At 32.5% G+C, this 19989-nt stretch overlaps 1 protein-coding gene across 1 annotated transcript in view; it reads left to right on the forward strand.

Annotated features, from left to right (window-relative positions):
* The window catches only part of LOC111417240 (patched domain-containing protein), a 75689-nt gene that overhangs the window by 33762 nt on the left and 21938 nt on the right, over positions 1–19989 (forward strand). The window contains exons 2-5 of the mRNA XM_023049461.2: positions 8974–9244; positions 9363–9577; positions 19366–19547; positions 19611–19795. Coding sequence (XP_022905229.2) covers positions 8974–9244; positions 9363–9577; positions 19366–19547; positions 19611–19795 — 853 coding nt within the window. The remainder of the gene's footprint in view (positions 1–8973; positions 9245–9362; positions 9578–19365; positions 19548–19610; positions 19796–19989) is intronic.

Genomic DNA, 19989 nt, shown 5'->3' on the forward strand with positions numbered 1-19989 from the left:
CTAAAAATGCGAAATCGTTCGAAAGAAATAGTTTATAGATAATGTTTTTTGATTTATTATAAATAACTTTTATTAATATCATTTTCATCCATAGTTTTCAATTTCTGAGTTGAAAACTATTTTGTTGTTGAATGTGTTTAACCTGAAATATTTGGGATTTTAAATCCGGTAAGTTTGAGTGATTATTGTTGGGTTACAATCGTTTTCTGATAATGTTTTGTTAGTTCATTATAAGAAACTTTCATCCGCAATATTTTTTTCTTTAAAAATGTTAGAAAAAAAATATGAGTTGTAATAAGAATTTGCCCAAAAAGTCTGTTTAAAAATGTTGTGATTTTATAGTTCATAACTATTACGAGATAGTTGAAAAGTAATCAACTTGCAAATTATGTTTTAGTAATTTATTATTCAGGTTTTTAATTTTTAAAATAAAAAGTCTTACGTTGTTAAATGACTTGAAATGTTTACAATTGTAAATATGACTTTTATTGGTTCATTACAAACAATTTTCATTCAATACATTGTCTTTTTGACTTACAGTATTTTTGACTTTCGAATTACACTATTAATAAATATACAATTTTAAACCTTGTAACTGCTTTAGTAGTGACATTGGTATAAGGCCATTTGACATATACAATAACAGGTCCGTATAGGCTACATCGATATGATATACATATATGCAACCTCTCAAGGGCAGTAAATAAAAGTATTTTGTGCTGGTTTTTGACTGTGCTTTTGCTTGAATGGTATGGGGACAAAATTTGAGGTTAACATTCAAAGCAATTTCAATGTTCAAGTTGGCTAAACTATTATTTGAGAAGATTGAGTTATATTGGCAGAAAGAACACAAAAAAGGAGAAATGGGATTTCCGAAAAAAACCTTCTATGCTTTAGATGATAGAATCTCCACATACTATGCAATAAAAGTAGTGTCGTTGAGCGTAGAATTGCAGCTGGAAAACGTTTAGATTGTCACAATAAATAGTATGGTAGTAATTATTATAGAGAAAGAACAACAAACCATCTCAATACAAAGCAGTTTTAGTGCCGAAATTAAGAGAATAACAGATTTTCACTTGTGTCGGTGAAAGAACACGGCAACATTGTATTACGCATATCCAAAGGAATGTAATACTTTTGGACGTTTACAATATTTTCGAAGCATTACATCACCGTACTGAAAACCCAACGATGCGTGAGGCGCTAATTGCCATGTGCTACACTATTTTGTGCTAAAATGAATCGTATTGATCATCTGTTGTTAAATAGCATATGAATGTGCTGTATGTTGTATTGCATACTGGTTGTAATAAGATAGATGGTAAGAAGTTCACTCCCCAATGTTGCAGTCGGCGCTTTATACATTCTGCTACACGGTCTAAAAGATCAGTTCTCTTTCTAACGCTAGGTTATACAACTGCAACGAATATTTGGAATTTTCGTCACTGGATGTGTAGCCAGTTTGTAGCAACTTTTTTCAGGTGCATATCATTTTTTTAAATCTAAAACTGAATAAATCCGTAACTTATTAGCATACACGATTACTGCTCCTGCCATATTCAGTATGTTGATGAATTATTCCTTAATGAAACTGAAAAAAATTCAGAACACGATTATGTAATATGGAAGGGCATTTTATCCAACAGCAATTAGAAATCCAAATTGCAATGTTCTTAAAAACAATATACAACAGCTTGTTTTTCAAGCATGCTTCAAAAAGCTTCCTCAACCTGAGCAGCAATGAGATTTACTTATTTTTTTTTACTTTGAGTATTTTTGCATTTGACTTTATGTTCTGCTAAATTGATCAATGTATTAAAATCGAGCGAGGATTGTGATTTTATGGTTAATTATGAATGTATTCGGCAAACAAACTTATTTTCACATTTTTGCTTTACGAAGTATTTAATAATAATAATAATAGTTTATTGGCATAAAAGAATGCTACAATGTAAGTAATGCATTAAAATAACTAAGTATAGAGTTTGCCAAAGGATATTTTCATCAGTAAGCCAATTTATGGCGTCCTGGTCTTGATGGAAATACCATACACAAAAAAAAAAGAAATATATAAAAAAAAAAACAAAATAAAGTAATAACAAATCAAAATGAAATTCAAACTGAAACAATAATCGTGGCCGATAAGTAAAAACGAAAAAATATAAAAAAGATTTTAAAATTTCTGCTTTTTAGTTACAATAAGTTTGCAAGAAGAATGAATTAAAACCGATTATGAATAATAATTTTTAGGATTAATAATAATTTTTTGTTATAAAAACTTTTTATATCTTTATTACTTTTTGAACTATAATATTTTTATAGTGTTTTACATTATGAAATTTAAGTATTTTTGCTTTTTAACTATATTATGTTGGAAAATTTGATCGATGTGTTATAACTAGTTTTGGATTTTGATTTTATTTTGGATTGATTCTCTTATACTTCTTATAGTACAATATCTTTTATATCAAAATCATCAAAGTTAAATATTTTTGGTTTTTTAGTCGATTGCATAAGTCGATAGATTTAAAGAAATTATCAATTTTGATTTTAGGGTTAATTCAGAACATTATCTTTATAAAACCTTACTTCGAACTTTCATTATTTTTTAGAGTTATAAATTTTTATTTTCTCGCAATCAGATAAAAAATTTCATTTGAATTGTATAGTCGTAACAGTCGCAATATAAACTCGCGATAAGTATTTTAATAAGTAACTTTAAAAGTCAATTCTCGTCAGTTTTGAGATGTTTATTGTATCACTGAACATTTTTTAACTTTTGAACCTTATATTGTGCTTTTGAAATTTTTTACCCCGGCAGTTTTAGTAAAATTGCGAAAAAAGTACCCGATTTTTGAGGGTGCTGGCAACTTTATCCGCTTTTCGATTTGTTTTCTCAGAAACTATCTGACGAAACAGTTTTAAGAAACACGGTTTTAAGTAAAATATGCCAAATAATTGCGTTTGTCGAAATAGGAAACAGAAATACTCCATTCGAGTTGAGAAATACTTGTCCCGAGATAATCTTGCTACGATAGATGTTACTAAGCTATTAGAGACACATAAAATGAAAGAAATAAACTTTATAAAAACTTTATAGGATGTATATTGATTTAAAAAGAAATAATATATTTTTGGATAATAGTAATACGTTACAATGCAAGAACTGCAGTTGTAAACAGACTATCACAAAATTTATTCAATGGTTGCCTTTACCTTTTAAAGGAGAACTTAATGTTTTCTATATGCAATCAAACTAAACCATAAATGGCACTGATTAAAAAGACGTGATCAAACACACGTAACACCCATACCAACTTACAAATACATTTAAAAATAGATTTAAATGGATCGTCTATAATTAAAATTCTTAACAACACCATCGATGGAAAGTGTCTTGGCAAGTTTTCTGTATTTATTTGATTAAGTAATTTATTTGTATCAATATTATTTTCGTTTTCTAACAAATCACAATGGGAGGAAATCGTATTAATTCCTAAATCCATTAATCTTTCTTTGTATATCCTATAAAATATTTCTTACTTAATTTTAATTCGCTATATTACAATACACATTTGGAAGAGAATGTGTCATATTTGAGATTACCCATCACTTTTTAAAGGCCTATTCATGAAATGTGAAAGGTAGAAATCTCCAAAAAGAAATCATTTCTTTGTCTGATATATTTATATACCCATATATATACCTATTTATACATACGAAGTGTTTAGAAATGAAGTGAATCAAGTCGATACTTTGCTTTTTTAACTAATAATATTGCCATAATAATGTGGAAAGATAATATATTACGTGTAATAATGTAAATTTCAATTTGTATTGAAAACGTTGATAAATCCACATGATTTATGGGTGGCTAAACACAATTTAACAACTTTCACCTTCTGTAAGTGGAAATAGTACTTTATCTCGACACATACACAATTTTTTCCTGAATATACGACATTAAGTGGGAATAAAGGAATATAATCAGACTTTAAAATGATAATAAAATGGTAGATGCTTCTGGTCAACTTGCCTAAGCGAAAGTCTCATTTTACTTAACCATATTTCTATTTTTTTTGTAATATATTATATCGTTGTTGCTATCAAAATTATGCGTTCAAACATACACAATAATAAAGTATCATACATTTTGGTACTAATTACAAAATAAATTGCAAATAACCCAAAAATATCGCACTCAATCACACATTTGCACACAGAATCAAGTAATTAAACCACATCGAATGAATAGAAAATTTAACAAAATCAATGCCATAACACTGTCTTCATCAGCTGCCTACGAAATGTTATTACATTATATGTAATAAAAAAGCGAGATGCCCACCTTAGACAAAAGAAGCATAATAGTTATCTTTCAATATATAGGAATAACTGATTTTGCCAAACAATGTCTGCAATATGACTGTTGATCTGCGGAAATTCAACATAAAATTGTGAAAACATCCCGTTGAATATTGCATTCAACGCGAGAAATTAAAAAATGATATTCGAGATAGTGCTATTTTTTAAAAATCGGAAGATTAATGTGTGAGAACCTGATAAAGAATCTTATGATTCTGATGAAGCATATGGTGAACAGTGAACGTAAATGGAAGTACGTGCGAAAAATGGTAACCGAGATTATGAAAAGAAAAGAACAACGTGTAAGTTTACCAAAAAGTAAAGAGTTTTAGCTGTAATTCTGTTTGAAATGACAGCACAGGAGTTACAAAAGATAATTAAGACTAAGTAGTTCGGCAATACTTAAGTGATCGGAAGCAATCGGAAAGTGGCCAGGAGCTTGAAAGAATGTAAATCAACGATATATGCCATTGAATGGTAGATTGAGAGAATTGCATATTTATTTCTTGCTTTCAACTCTTCTCCATCGACAAGAATCAATTTGACGAGAATAATTAAATTATATCTGTTGCTGGAGAAAAAAAATCGTGTCCTCTGATTGACCAGGAATCAATCCTTGAACTGACACTCGGCGGCGTCAACTACGATTATGTGCTGAAAATGTAGATGGAGTAGAACGTAATTCGATTTCCATAAGGATTCTATGGGAGTTAAGGTAACTACTGATAAAACAAAAGTGTTAGTGGTACAAGGGAGACGAACACTTCTATCCCAACCCAAGCCAAAATGATTGAAATCTTAAAGATGATCAGATATCTCGGTGTATATCTTGATAAAGATATGAGAATGACTTGCTACATACGAATGGTTGCGGACAAGACTACAGAAATAACCAAGATCTTACGTCGTATAACGCCGGAAGTCAGGAAACCAAGAATACCCAAAAAAAAACTTATTATTTCATCATATTATAGAGATATGTTGTAAACAGGGCAATTCCAATAGGAATAACATCAGCGTATTAAACCGTATGAGCAATGGCGGGACAAATTGGAGGCAACGAATGGATTATGGATATTTATTAAAAACGTCAATTGTATGACTCAAGACTATAGCGGGCATGAGATATATAAAGGATCTAAAAGACAATAAGAAAGAAAAGGACGAAACACTTCAGTTTGATGTTCAGCTATTATACCATGCTTACACAATTAAATATTTATCTTTGGATGATGATTCTTAATTATGATTGTATTTTAATAACGTTGTTAGTAACATAGTACCAATAACTCTTTAACATGCTCTAGATTAGACCATGAATACCTCCCACAAAGAGGTATAACATGAGATTACACCAACAACTACTAAACCTAGATTATGCAGATGACATGTGCCTGGTAGCCCAGACTTTCAATGATTTATTAATGCACCTAGAAAAACTGAGTGAGCAGACCAATATAGCGCCTCGAAATTAATACTTCAAAATCCAAATCGCTAAGGATCAACAGCAACAACCAACGAGGGTGCGCAATAGAAAACGTTCAGGAGTTCACTTATCTAGGTTAGCATAGCAACGTTATCTAGGTAGGTAAGTAAAAACCTGCACAAATACAGCTAGAGGGACCGTTGGAACGCTAAGGGAGGTATGAAACAGCCCACATCTAACAAGAAACAATAAAATCAGGGTATATAACAGTAATGTAAAATCGGTTCTATTGTACGGATATGAAATGTGGACAATCTTAACAACGATGAGGTGTGAAGACTCTCAAAGCAAACCTAACTCAGTCAAGAAATCTGTTAGAGGAAATAGACCTACATTGGACACGCGCTATGAAGGTAACCTGAACATATTGCGAGGACTGCATTGGACTGGAATCCACAAGGCAAAAGAGGGAGAGGGAAATAATCTTCAAACTCCCGTGTTAGAGGTCTCATGCGGTCTCATGCTCCAATGCTCAGGTTATTATCATATAAGTTATTATCATGATTGTTAATATGAACCAAACAAAAACAAAGTCTTATAAGTCAATGCGGTTAGTAAATAAGTTTTAACAAACTAATGACAATTTTAACAAGTTAGTGGTACGTTTGCTTGAAGTAGATGCTTTGACATCAGTATTTGATGGTGAAAGTATTTGCAGGACTTGCAAGACTTTCGTATTCCCAGATTAAATCCGATTTCATCGGGTTTATTCAGATTTTCGGGCAGTATGTTTGTATAAATAGCTTCAGTTCTGTACTTACATCTATCCTATAAAAACGTCATTTTAAAATTTTACAGCCACTTTCGGAAAGTTTTAACATTGCGCAGATTATAATCTATATTTAGTTTCTTTCAACACATGTTCAGTAGTGATGAGGCGGATAGTGATTTTGCGAAAAGCCCGATACCGGATATTCGGCATCCCTTCCGATAAGATACCGGATAAGATATGTCAACTTATTTGGATACAAGATACAAAATAAACTGTTTTGATGCTGATTTAACTAACGAAGCAACTCTAAAAAAGAGATACTTTAATTAATAATTGGCGATTCTACCACAAGAAATGAATTCTATAGCGAATTTTGAAAGTTATCGATGAAAATTGCAACATTGAAAATTTTATCAAAACTTCAAATATTGTTTTCCTAAAAACTAAAAGTTATTTTTCAAAACGTAATGGTTCATTGGGAAGAGGACACTTTTATTAACATTTTGGGAAATTTTCATACTCATATTCCAAGAAATCGATTTTATACGAATTATTAAAATTTAGTCGGCGAAAATTGCAAAATTCGAAAAAAGATTATTTCAAAAATTTATTTCTCAAGAACTAAAAGTGATATTTCAAAACGGCTTTTTGCATTAAAAAGAGGATACTTTAATTAATAATTAGCGATATTTTCACAAAGGATCGTTCAAGAAATTAATTTTATAGCGAATTTTGAAAGTTATCGATGAAAATTGCAACATTGAAAATTTTATTAAATCTTCAAATATTGTTTTCTCAAAAACTAAAAGTTATTTTTCAAAACGTGTTGGTTTATTGGAAAGAGGACACTTTTATTAACATTTTGGGAAATTTTCAAACTCATATTCCAAGAAATCGATTTTATACGAATTATTAAAATTTAATCGGTGAAAATTGCAAAATTCGAAAAAATTGACGATTATTTCAAAAATTTATTTCTCACGAACTAAAAGTGATCTTTCAAAATAGCTTGCTGCATTAAAAAGAGGATACTTTAATTAATAATTGGCGATATTTCCACAAGGATCCTTCAAGAAATTAATTTTATAGCGAATTTTGAAAGTTATCGATGAAAATTGCAACATTGAAAATTTTATCAAATCTTCAAATATTGTTTTCTTAAAAACTAAAAGTAATTTTTCAAAACGTGTTGGTTCATTGGAAAGAAAACATTTTTATTAACATTTTGGAAAATTTTCATACTTATATTCCAAGAAATCGATTTTATACGAATTATTAAAATTTAATCGGCGAATATTGCAAGATTCCAAAAAATTGTCGATCATTTCAAAAATTTATTTCTAAAACTAAAAGTGATTTTTCAAAACGGCTTGTTGCATTAAAAAGAGGATACTTTAATTAATAATTGGCGATATTTCCACCAGGATCCTTCAAGAAATGAATTCTATAAGTTATCGATGAAAATTGCAATATTGAAAATTTCTCTGCCAGTAACTTACGACGTTCTCTTCATATTTGTATTTTAATCAAATCTATATCCTTTTCAAATTAGAGATTATGCAAAACATTGATAAAATATTAAGGCATATATTCATATAAACGTGTTTATAGTCACAATAAACGTAATTTTTCTGTAATAACTTTAAAAATGTAAGAAAAAATCCAAAATAAATTATTTCACATTAAAGAATTAATGATACAATTCAAAAATATAGTAACACATTTTTAAATTAACTTGTTTTAGTAAACCCAAACGTCATTATTTAATTATTTACGCTAACCATTTTCTGAAAGTAAAAGAATACAGAACCTCTTGCTCACTTCCACTATCACTTCATGCAAAACAATCTTCCTACCTACACGCTTCTCCGTATCCTTTCTCCTTTACTCTTACCGAACAATTATTATCCTTATCGTAAATCAAAATCAACACTTACAACATTAACAATAATTTTATTATTAAATCCTTATTTCGCTTATACTTTAATTTTTTACATTTCTCAAATGATTTTTGAAAATAAAAATTTTTCTTCGGTACAATTCGAGATTCGTTTGGTGCATTATGCTATAACTAGAAATTTTAGAAAGTGTTCGAGTTTAAACGATCGTTCGAGTGTGGGCTCGCGTGTTTTTTAATGTGGTTTTTCCCGATGCAGGATGGTAGTTTTCGTTTTTTCCATTAGAACAGTGTAATCAATCGGTTCGTTCAATGGGAAATTGTTGGGTTCATTCAGAAGGTGAAAGAAATTGAAAAATGTATAGTTGTTGGTGGATATCGATAGGTCATAATAATTTATTTGCAAGTTTCTGTTTAAGGTGATCTAGTTTATTAATATCGAGGTTATTATTAATTTATTTACTTAATTTGTTTGAAATTATTAACTTTATAATTTTAATTTATTTTCAGATGGGGTTAAGATGTGTGGACGATTTATTGAATAAGGCGTTCTTCAGACTGGGTCTTTTCGTTGGAAAACATCCAGGTTACTTCATAATAGTGCCGGTGTTAGTGACATTACTGTGTGTTACTGGTTTTCAACAAATCAAGTACAATATAGATCCGGAGTATCTTTTCAGTCCGATTAACGGTGACGGGAAACACGAGAGGGCGGTTGTTGAAAAACTTTTTAGTGTTAACTATACTAGTCAGTTTAATGTTGCCAGAATTACAAGAGCCGGTAAGTTTCTACTAAAATTATCTTGTAATCATAATTTAGGATCATTAATCTTATTACATTTTAATGGATTTCCGTATTAATGTTTATTGATCTATTTTTTAATCATTAATATCTTTAGGTCGATTTGGTAGAGTAATAGTAACATCGAACGATGGAAACAAAAATATGCTTCGAATGGAAATTTGGAAAGAATTGCGCCGTTTAGACGAGATAATTCAAAATACAACCGTTTACTTCGACGACGAATACTACACGTACCAAGATATTTGTGCAAAGTGGGGAAACGAATGCTTCAAAAACGACATTTTGAATCTAGATAATGTTTTAGAAGATGTAAGTAAAATTAACTAATAATTCATTAAGTCGATACATTCACCAATTACCACAGTAACCTTCATCTGGGCACGTAACGAATCTTTCACCATACAATTTCTTATTAAACTATTAATCTTTCAATAAATTAACGTGATTATTTCTCCTGTAATACTAGAATATACGTGCAGCAATCTCTCAATTTATAAAATAATTGTTTAAGGTATTAAGTCGTCAAACGTTAATCAACGATAACGGAGGCAATTTATAACCTGTTGAATTTCTAGGTAGTTCTAGTAGCTTATAAAAATTACATTATAGAAAGGATCAATAAAGTAACGAGAATAAACAACGATAAATAAATAAATATATCGTAAAAGGGTTTAAGAAGGATTTAAAGTTCTCATAAAATTAGTGGTTCTTTAATAAACAGTTCGGTATAATTATTAATGCGAAGCCTCTGTAAATTATAGGTTGTAATACCATTAAATTTAATTATAAAGGCAGACGATAGAAATCTCTGAGGTTCTTAACGATGTTGAATCAGTAATGAGACACAAACTAACACACAAAACTGATAAATTAATTGCTTATTTTTAATAATTAGCGAAGATCAAAAATTCTTTATCTAGTCTTTAGAAAGTTATATTACAAAATATAGCTGGGGAATACCAGGCAGGGTTTAAAGTGGAAAGATCGATCATGGATCTACTCTTTACTGTTAAGGAAATGCTAAATAAAACCTGGGAGCACGATATTAATGTTTGCCGTAATCCGAGAACAATTATACTACATTAAGCTAAGTTTCCACATTAACTTTTGATTTGAACAATGTTATGTTGCCAAATAAAAATCGTTTGAACGCTTCTCATTGGATTTGTGCTTGAAAAACGGTACCATTCAATAAATTTTTACATTTTGTGCTTGAAAAGTTATAAAGCTTTAATTATGAACATTGTCAAAACATGAAATAATTTGGAATTGAGTGTAAAGCACTCCAAATAATATTAGTATAATCTAATTCAAGCTTTTTAAGGGGAGGAGTCTCTTTTTTGTATCAAATAAAATGATTTCTTTGAGAATTTCTGGCATTAATATGGTAGTCCAAATGTGTTCCTTGGAACTGCACTCTTTATTAACAAAATAAAGCGAAAACATAGTTGCTGGGTTAGATCGTGGATTGCACGTAGACATAATCTAGGTGCGTCTAGTACTTTAATTAGAGAATTAAAGAAGATCAAGCATTTTTTAATCATTTAAGAATGAACTGAAGAGAGTTTCATGTTTTTGTTGAGGCAAGTATCTAAAATACAAAAACAACATACGCATATGAGATGCCATTCCAGCTCACATAGAACTGCAAGCAACTTTACGATTTTTGGCTTTTCTGGAGATTCTTCTACATCCTTGCAATCAACAACTAACTCTCTTGATCGCTTCCTCAAAAACTTAAACGTGACAAATGTAAATTTTTTTTTCTTCAGACCAATAACAGCAACAGAAATAATAACAACAGTTGGTCAAATTAAGAACAGCGACACAGCTGACACATATGGCTTAACAAGCAATATAATAAAGTCAGTAATAGAACACTGTGCGGTTAAAATTAATATTATGTTCAATAAATGTGTCAGCGATGGAATTTTTCATTATATTTTCATTATATAAGAAGGGTGATAAAAAGGACTATAACAATTATAGACCTATATCAATGTTGCCCGTTATCTCCAAGATATTTGAAAGGATAATAGCAAGAAGGTTGGTGGAATAAGACGGCTGTTTCTGAAGTAATTGCCTTCATAACGAAAGCACACGATGAGCAAAATGTGGTTCAGATCAACCTGCTGGACCTCAGCAAGGCATTCGATGCCTTCAGCCACTCCAGTCTCCTGAGTAAACTTCAGTTTTATGGTATTAGAGGTCTACAACTAAATTTAATAAGATCTTATTTAATGGACAGACAACAATATGTTGAGTATAATGGTAATAGATCGTCTAGTGTAAAAATCAAACATGGTCTGTTCTTGGACCTCTCCATATTTATATGCTGATGATACATCCATCGTATTAAAGGACACTACAAAGGATAACTTGATGGCTAAATCACAAGAAGCAAAATTGTCCACTCAAGAATGGTTCAGTAATAATCTGCTCAAACTAAACAGTGAAAAAACAGAACATATAGTGTTGGAGACTACTCGGCGTGGGAGGGAATCTACAACTGTAAAATTTCTGGGTATGCATCTGGACAGCGGAATGACGTGGGAAGTGCACTTGAAGCATCTGAGGACTAGGCAGACTTCTGCTATCTTTACAATACGAAGACTAAAACAAGTAGCCACTCACCAAGCATCCAGGTTGTCATACTTTGCATCTTTTCACTCGGTGGCGTCGTATGGTGTTCTTTTCTAGGGTAGGGCATTTGATTTCCTGAGGATCTTCCGACTACAGAAGAGGGCATTGCGGGTGCTGTGTGGGCTACGAACAGACGAAAGTTGTAAGAACTACTTTAAATATGAGAATATACTTACCTTACCAAGCATATATATACTGACGGCATTGCTGCATGTTCATGATAACAGAGACAGTTTTCAAAAATCAAAAGTATGTAGATTACTGGGGTCCAAAACTCTACAACGAACTATCACCGCAGCTGACTGCGTTGTCTAGGAAACGGTTTAAGAGGAAAATAAAAGAATATTTGATGGAGAACGTTTTCTATTCGTGCGAGGAATATCTCACGACAGTTCAGTCTCACAATTTTAATGCGTAATGTGTAGTGTGTAATTGCCATGAAATGTATATTTGTATTATTCATATTTCATTTTGTTTCTTATGTATTCAATGACGTTTTATAGTAATGGTTTATTACGACAATAAAATATATTATTATTATTATTATTATTATTATTAATATATGTATCGTTTGCCAAACAGCACAATTTCTAAATTTATATGTGAAGTGCTTTATGGTGAAGTACTCGTATTTTTACTTATACTTCGTATTTTTGCTTTTGCCGAGGTTTCGTCAAAGTTAGGAACTGTTTTCTTCATAATTTCAACTATCCTTCTGACAGCTTCATTTCGTGATAGTCGGTCCTTATATTGTGGAATTTTCTGATTCTACAAACAAGGATATTGTTGATACGTTTCTAGAAATAGTACTGTTTGTTCTGATGTCTATTATTTGGACGGTTTATTAGCGGATTTGTTCATTTTAGTTGGACTTCAATAGTTACACGTTTTCTTTATAAATACTGTTGCAGGCGCCAAAAAGTAGAAGTAGCGTCAACTTTATTGACGCTATGATTACAGGCACCAATTAATTGACGCCAGTGGCTTTTTGCTATTTCCACATGCAAATGAACTGGCGCCAGTAATCCGTGCATGTGGAAACTTAGCTTTATGCACGAATTGGAAATACCGACAAAGCTGGTAAACCTTACCAAAGCGATAATGTCAGACTCCAAACCACTTGTCCGTATACAAGAGCAACCTACCGAGCCATGTACATACTCACAGGTGGTATAGCAAGTACACGGGCTTAACCTGTTGACAAACAAAATAGTTCAACTGGCAGCTTACGGAGGTGACATCAATATAATGAGAATAAAATGCGAAAAATATAGGATTGGAAATCAACACAAGCAAAATAAATATCCTAATACAGCCAACAGATGCTGTAGTTACCCCACTACTGATAACTGGTGACAACATTGAACATGTGAACCTCTTTCGTTACCAACGATGGAAAGAAAGATTCAGAAATAAAAAGAAGCGTTATTCTTGCTAATGGCCTCTATTTTTCCTTACTGCATATCTTCAAATAATTAGGCCTATCTTAATATATGACTCTGAAATATGGAGTCTTACAGAGAAAAACAAAAATACAATAGACACCGTCGAAAGAAAAGTATTGAGGCATATATTGGGACCAGTACAAGAAGAGGTCATCTTCTTCTTTTTCAGCCCGTCTTTATCCACTCCTAGATGTAGGCCTCCTCCATGTTTTTCTATATATCTCTGATTGACGCCATTTATAATCAATTTTCAGCCATCTCCCATGCTTTGATTTGCTGACCGGGGTCTACCCTGAATGATCTTTTAAGGCCATCTAATGCCGTCATGTGCCAGCAAAAATAATAATAATATCTTTATTGTGTATAAACATATAGTATTACACTCGTATCAAACACGCGCATCAAAAAAGTATGCAATTTACTTTTAAATATGTTTAGTGGCAATCTGGAAATCGCCGCTGGCAACTTATTAAAAGACTTTACACATATTATATTAATACTTTGGCGTCCTTTAGATAATCTCGAATACCTCTGTAAAATTTTATTTTTGTTTCTTGTGGGGTATTGGTGCACATCATCATGAGTGACAAACAGATTTTGACAAATAACATGCACTGGTACATGTATAAGAAATGAAACATTAAGATTTTCAAAGATACGAAAGAATTTTTACAATCCTCACGATACTCTCATCAATTATACGTATTACACGCCTTTACAGTCGAAAAACTCTATCACAAGATGAAGCACCCCCCATGCAATTAATGCATATGACATTAGGGACTGGCACAGGGAAACGTACGCGATTCTCAAAACCCGCCCAGACACGTTCTTGCTTAGTATCTGCAAACTATTCAGACTGCCACACACCGTAGTCGTTTGTAGCTCCCAGGTCAACGCGGGATTGATATTAACCCCGAGATATTTAACGAAATTGGGGTTTCATTCATTAAGGGGTCGTAGTGTAAAGGTTGATGCGATCGTCTTGTCCCGATTGAGAGCGAGAAAATTCGACTCAAACCAATCCCTAGCAGCTGACTACGCCGAATCTGCCAACTCTGTCGCAACTCCCAGATCTTTACTTTTAGCTATCAATGTAGTGTCGTCAGCATACATGACCACAGACGCACTGTCAATATTTCTTGCCAGATCATTAACATAAATCAGAAAAAGAACCGCCCCAAGATCGAGCCTTATAACCCCTATACAAACATTCTTTCTTTCTGAAAGCCTTCCTTGAGACTTAACGGCTTGAGATCTGTTGGTGAGATATGATCTAATTAAGTTAAGGCTGCCTGTTTCAAAATTATATTTTCCTAACTTTTGTAACAGTAAATCATGTTGTACGCAGTCAAACGCCTTGCTAAGATCGCAAAAAACGGCAGTCATATACTCTCTATTTTCAAAACAGAGCCATTTCCACAAAATTTTATATTGCGTCACTAGTGCCTACGCCCTGCCTAAATCAAAACTGTGAAGTTATGAATAAGTTGTTCTCCTCAAAATATTTAGCGATTTGCATATTTAAAACCCTTTCAAAGATCTTCGAGAGTATCGGTAGAAGCGATATCGGTCGAAAATTCTGAATAAGCTCAGGATTGCCTTTTTTATATTTAGGGATAACCATACTTCAATACATATATTAATCAACTAGTTAAAGGTGTGATTATAAAGTCTTTGATATTCTTTACAATCACCATATTAAATCCATATATATCCTTAGTGCTTTTAGATTTGAAACTGTCAATTATGTCTCGAACGTGAATAAAAGATACTTTCTGAAAAGGCTATGGTGTTAATTTGATCGATTCTTTCCTAGAACTTTTTGCTACTTGTACCTATGTGGTTACTCGAAAGTGAATTTATGATTTCAGTTGGAAGATCAATCAATGCCACTACGTCTGTGATATTAGTGCGCCTTCGGATCTCCTCATTGCTCACTCTGTCTCTGTGAATGATCGCTAGCATTGCCTCCTCCATGGTTTATTCTTAGCCTATTGGCACTTTTTTCATGAGCACGATGGTTTCTAGGCCATATGTTGTTACCGGTAGTACACAGAATTCGAACACTTTCCGTTTCAGGTTTTCCGAGATTCATATCAATCATATCCTTCTTGGTATTTCGGTGGTCTGGTTTTCATTGCCTAGCTTGATATAGTGACCAAGGTAGACGTACTATTCTACAACTTCTATAATATGATTTTCTATCAAATGCTGGGGAGTGTCTGAACTCAAAACCTTTGTCTTTTCAATAATCATTCTTAGACCCACTACTGCTGATATTTTATGAAGTATCCTCCTGCATGTTCTTCAACTTCATTGGGTCGCTGCTTATCAGTACGATGTCGCCGCTAATCTCAGATGATTTAGGTAGGTGCCGTTGATATGGATGCATTTCTTTTCCCAAGATAGTTTCTTGAAGATGTCCTCCAGTGCCAAGGTGAATAGTTTAGGTTGGGTTGGGTTCTCAATCGGGATTTTCTCCGTGAGCATGTTCTCACACAGTTTGACCCGTAGTATTGCATTGCTGTAAATGTTTTGGACAAGGTTAGAATAGTGTGACTCGAATTCTCGTCTTATCCATTTCTTCTAGTATTGCTCATATCTCGACGGAGTCGAACGCCTTTTGATAATCTATGGCGAGGTAGAGAGGGATGTTGTACTCTGTTGTCTTCTTGATTAACATATCCCGCTTGTTTGACTGGCTGATAGATGTCGAATTTGTTGATCAAGCGGTCTGTGACTATTCTTGGCTAAGGTTAAATAGTAAGCCAATTGGTCGGTAATTTTCTACACTCGCGTAGTAGCTTTCTTTAACTGCTATTGAAATCCTCTGTTTCTACAGCCATCTATTCAAGTAGGCATGGAAGTGAACAGGATGAGCAATGCCTCCTTCAGTGGTTTCCCTCGCATCTGGACCATTTCACTCTGTCTTCTCCGGGTGTTTTTACGATTTTCACAATATCCGCTTGTTTTGTGACGATTTCTCCCTCATCGTTTTCCATCTTGGAAATTTGTTTTTCTCGAGCCATCTTGCGTCGTAGTATTGTGATGATGGTATTGTCGGCGATTGTTCTGAAAAACCGTTGGGTGTTAAGGCTTTCCAGATCTCTTTCCATATGATTTTATTGAGGGCTTTATATCTCTCCGCGTTTCTATTTATTTGACATCATCATATTGGCACTCAATCTATTGCCTCTTGATGTGGTACGGACGCATAGTCTTTTCGTTGCCTCTTGAACGCTGTTGGTAATCTTCGTAGATACTTCGTCGAGCTCAGCTCGAGCAAACGTCAAATCTCCTTGCTGTTAGTCGATCTCATTTTTACTCTGTTGTTTTGGCTTTCCCACGTCTAGTTCCTCCGGGGCAGTTTCTTGACGTGAGTGTTCATGCACTTACTGTTTCTAGCCACATTAACAAATCTTCAGAAACTCATTGTTTTATTCTTCATGTTCTGTTCCAAAGACCTTACATATTCCCGGCAATCCTTTCGCATATGTGTTTTATAGTCCAGGCGGAAACGAACATACCTTGCTCGATAAAAGGAGTAATTGGTTCGTTTAGACAATTTATGGTAACGTTTCGCATTCGCTTTAGATTATTCAAGTACCATAGAGAATATTTAGACTTCATGTGTTTTCCGATGGTTTTTGGCACATACGTGTCCAGGACGTTATATAATGTACAGAAAACATCACAGGATACTTCAATTGATGACAAAGACAGCAGATAATTCCAGTCAATACTCAACACTGCACTGTATAAGTCGGGCAGCTCTTTTGAAGCAATGCTGGGCGTCTCGGTATATATTTCGAATCGTAAGGAACTAAGGTGCAGATATATCAAGAGTTTCCAACAATGCTGGATGATAATTGTCTTCGCGAACCAAAGCAAAATCGGAATGTATCACGTTAAGATTTATGTGTGAAGAAGCAAGCATCAGATTGAATGTTCTATCTATGATATTACCCACTTTAGTCAATTGTACAAGATTGTCGAAACTGAAAAAGTTATGAAGGTAGCAGCTCGTTCATCGTTCATGCAACTGATGGAATATTAAAAAATCCTCAAAGAAAAATTGCATGAATCTATTTCACGTCTAAGAAGAATTTTTACTTCCCCTGGTATCCTCGAGGCTGATTGAAATCCGACAAATCTGAGCCTTGCGTTCTACTTGCCTGGGGTAATTTCATTTTAAAATCCAACATGTCTTATATGGAAGAAGTTGGCAATTAAGTCACCACGGTAGCCGACCGGGTTGGTGATTACCTGTTGGTCCGCGGAGATTATTTTATTTCATCTATATCTTCCAGGCAAGCATAGTGAGTATACCGCTATCCGGAAGCCGAGGGCGCAGCGCCTAGAAGTTACCAGAATTAAGATAACTACTAGTATCACAGTTCGTGAAAATATAGAGGTTGGCAGGGTATGCAATAAGAATGGATGAAGATCATCTACCCAGAAGAACAGTAAATAATAAAATGCAAGGAAAACGCTCAGTAGGAAAATCGAGGAAATGATGGAAAGAGGCAGACAGTAAATTGCTAATGCAAACGAAAAATTGAAAAAGGATGGCAACAGGGAAGGATGAGTGGAGAAGAAGTTGAACAATAATTTCGAAATTCGACTAATTTGATGATGTTCCTTTATTTTGGTTGTTCGTGATTGGAGCTTTAGTTGCTTACTAAGGTTATGATCCGAATACATTTCAGTATTTTTATCACACATTTTTGTACGATGTGTTAAACTAGGATATTTCAGCTTCAGTTTAAGACATAGATATTTTTTTAGCTCCCAGAAATGAAGATATTTCCTCTATTTTAATTTTTGACAATTTCTGGCACAATAATGTATCTTTTAGGAATTTTTTCCATGAAATCCTTAGCAGGAAGGCTGCAAAGTTTTGTGTAATGTAGCAAAGTAGAATATTTCAGCTTCAATTTAAAAGTTTCCATATTAGATCATTTCTAACATAACTTGAATATACAGTTTTCTTTTAAAAAATTGTTGCCGTAAATTTTTGTCATAAAGTCTGCACTTTTATTTATGACGTAAATAAACTAGGATATTTCTGCTTCATTTTAAGTTATAGGCCTTGTTTTATTCCCAGAAATAAAGACTGAGTGTTTCTATTTAATTTCCATTTTTGATTATTTCCAACATATTAAAATTTTCATTATGAAATATTTTTACTTTTATATGATCTGACAAACTAAGATATTTCAACTTTAGTTTATGCAAACAAATAAAGACACAGATGTAGTGCCATCTATTTATTTCATTTTAGACAATTTCTATCATAATCTAAATCAGCAATTTTCCTTTTAACCTTTTTTTTCAGGAAATCTTTGTTATGAAATATTAATATTTTTGTATGATATAATAAACTAGTATATTTCAGCTTCAAATTAAGATATGAATCATCGGTTAACTCTCAGAAACGAAGTAACTTTGCTAATTGCCATTTTTAAACATTTATAACATAACTTGAACGCAATTTTTCTTTAAAATTGTTCGCTAAAACTTTTTAGTATACATACACCGTGTTAAATTTAAAATTAAAACAAAAATGAACCTCATAATACGCCAAACACTGCCAACATTAGCTTGTTTTATCCATCATATTACTACTTTGTAAGTTTTGGCTAAATCTTATAATGTTAGTAGCCAATTTTTAATAAAATTAATGTCTTAGTGAAATAAAAACAACATTTTCGTATTTATAAATTTATTTATTTATTTATTTGGTGAAGGTACAATAGAATTTCTATTACCTTGAGTAACTCATAAAAACAGCGATGTTAAAATGTTACGCGCAACGAAACTGATTTCAAACGTGATAATAATTAACAAACCTTACATTAAACTTGTTACAGTTCGTTGAACATCGTGTTAAAACAATTTTCTAAAAGCGCATTGTGTCCCGTTTTGAAAGTTACATTGTTACATTTTAAACCATAATGAATTAACTTTATGGTGTATTAAGAAATACAACAAATTTTATTATAGGTAATTAAAGGAGAACTCAATTTAACATTCCCCTTAATGTTAAATCCGGTAACTTGGGACACTCACGTCTTTCCATTGTATTTTGGTGGAACCCAATTAAATGAAGATGGATTTATAAGAAGTGTTCCATCCGTTCAATTGGTTTATTTTGCGAATGTTGACACGAAAAAGTTGGATGCAAAGTAATTAATTTCTTTAATCTTTCTTTAATACATGTCTAAATCTATTTTGAATTTGTGTTGCAGAGGAGGAGCTTGGGAAGAAGTATTTTTAAAAATCGTCCAAAAAGAACAAAACGCTGGAACTTTTAAGCATATTAGAATAGCACTTTTTGCATCAAAAACTTTAGATCACGAATTAGAAAAGAATACTCGATCAGTAATCCCATATTTTTCATCAACGTTTATTATTATGGCTATTTTCTCAGTTGGTAATTATTATTTTTATTGCTTAACTTTCATTTTGTTTGGGAAAATATTTATTAGAAATATATTAATTATCTTTGTAGTTTAATTTAGAAATGTTATTTATTCCGATTCAGATAATTACTTGTATTAACGTAATTAATTCTGATGTAATTAATTAAGAAATATATGCAATCTAATTCACTACTGACCCAATTTT

The sequence above is a fragment of the Onthophagus taurus genome, chromosome 2 (assembly GCF_036711975.1).
Source record: "Onthophagus taurus isolate NC chromosome 2, IU_Otau_3.0, whole genome shotgun sequence".
NCBI lineage: Eukaryota > Metazoa > Arthropoda > Insecta > Coleoptera > Scarabaeidae > Onthophagus > Onthophagus taurus.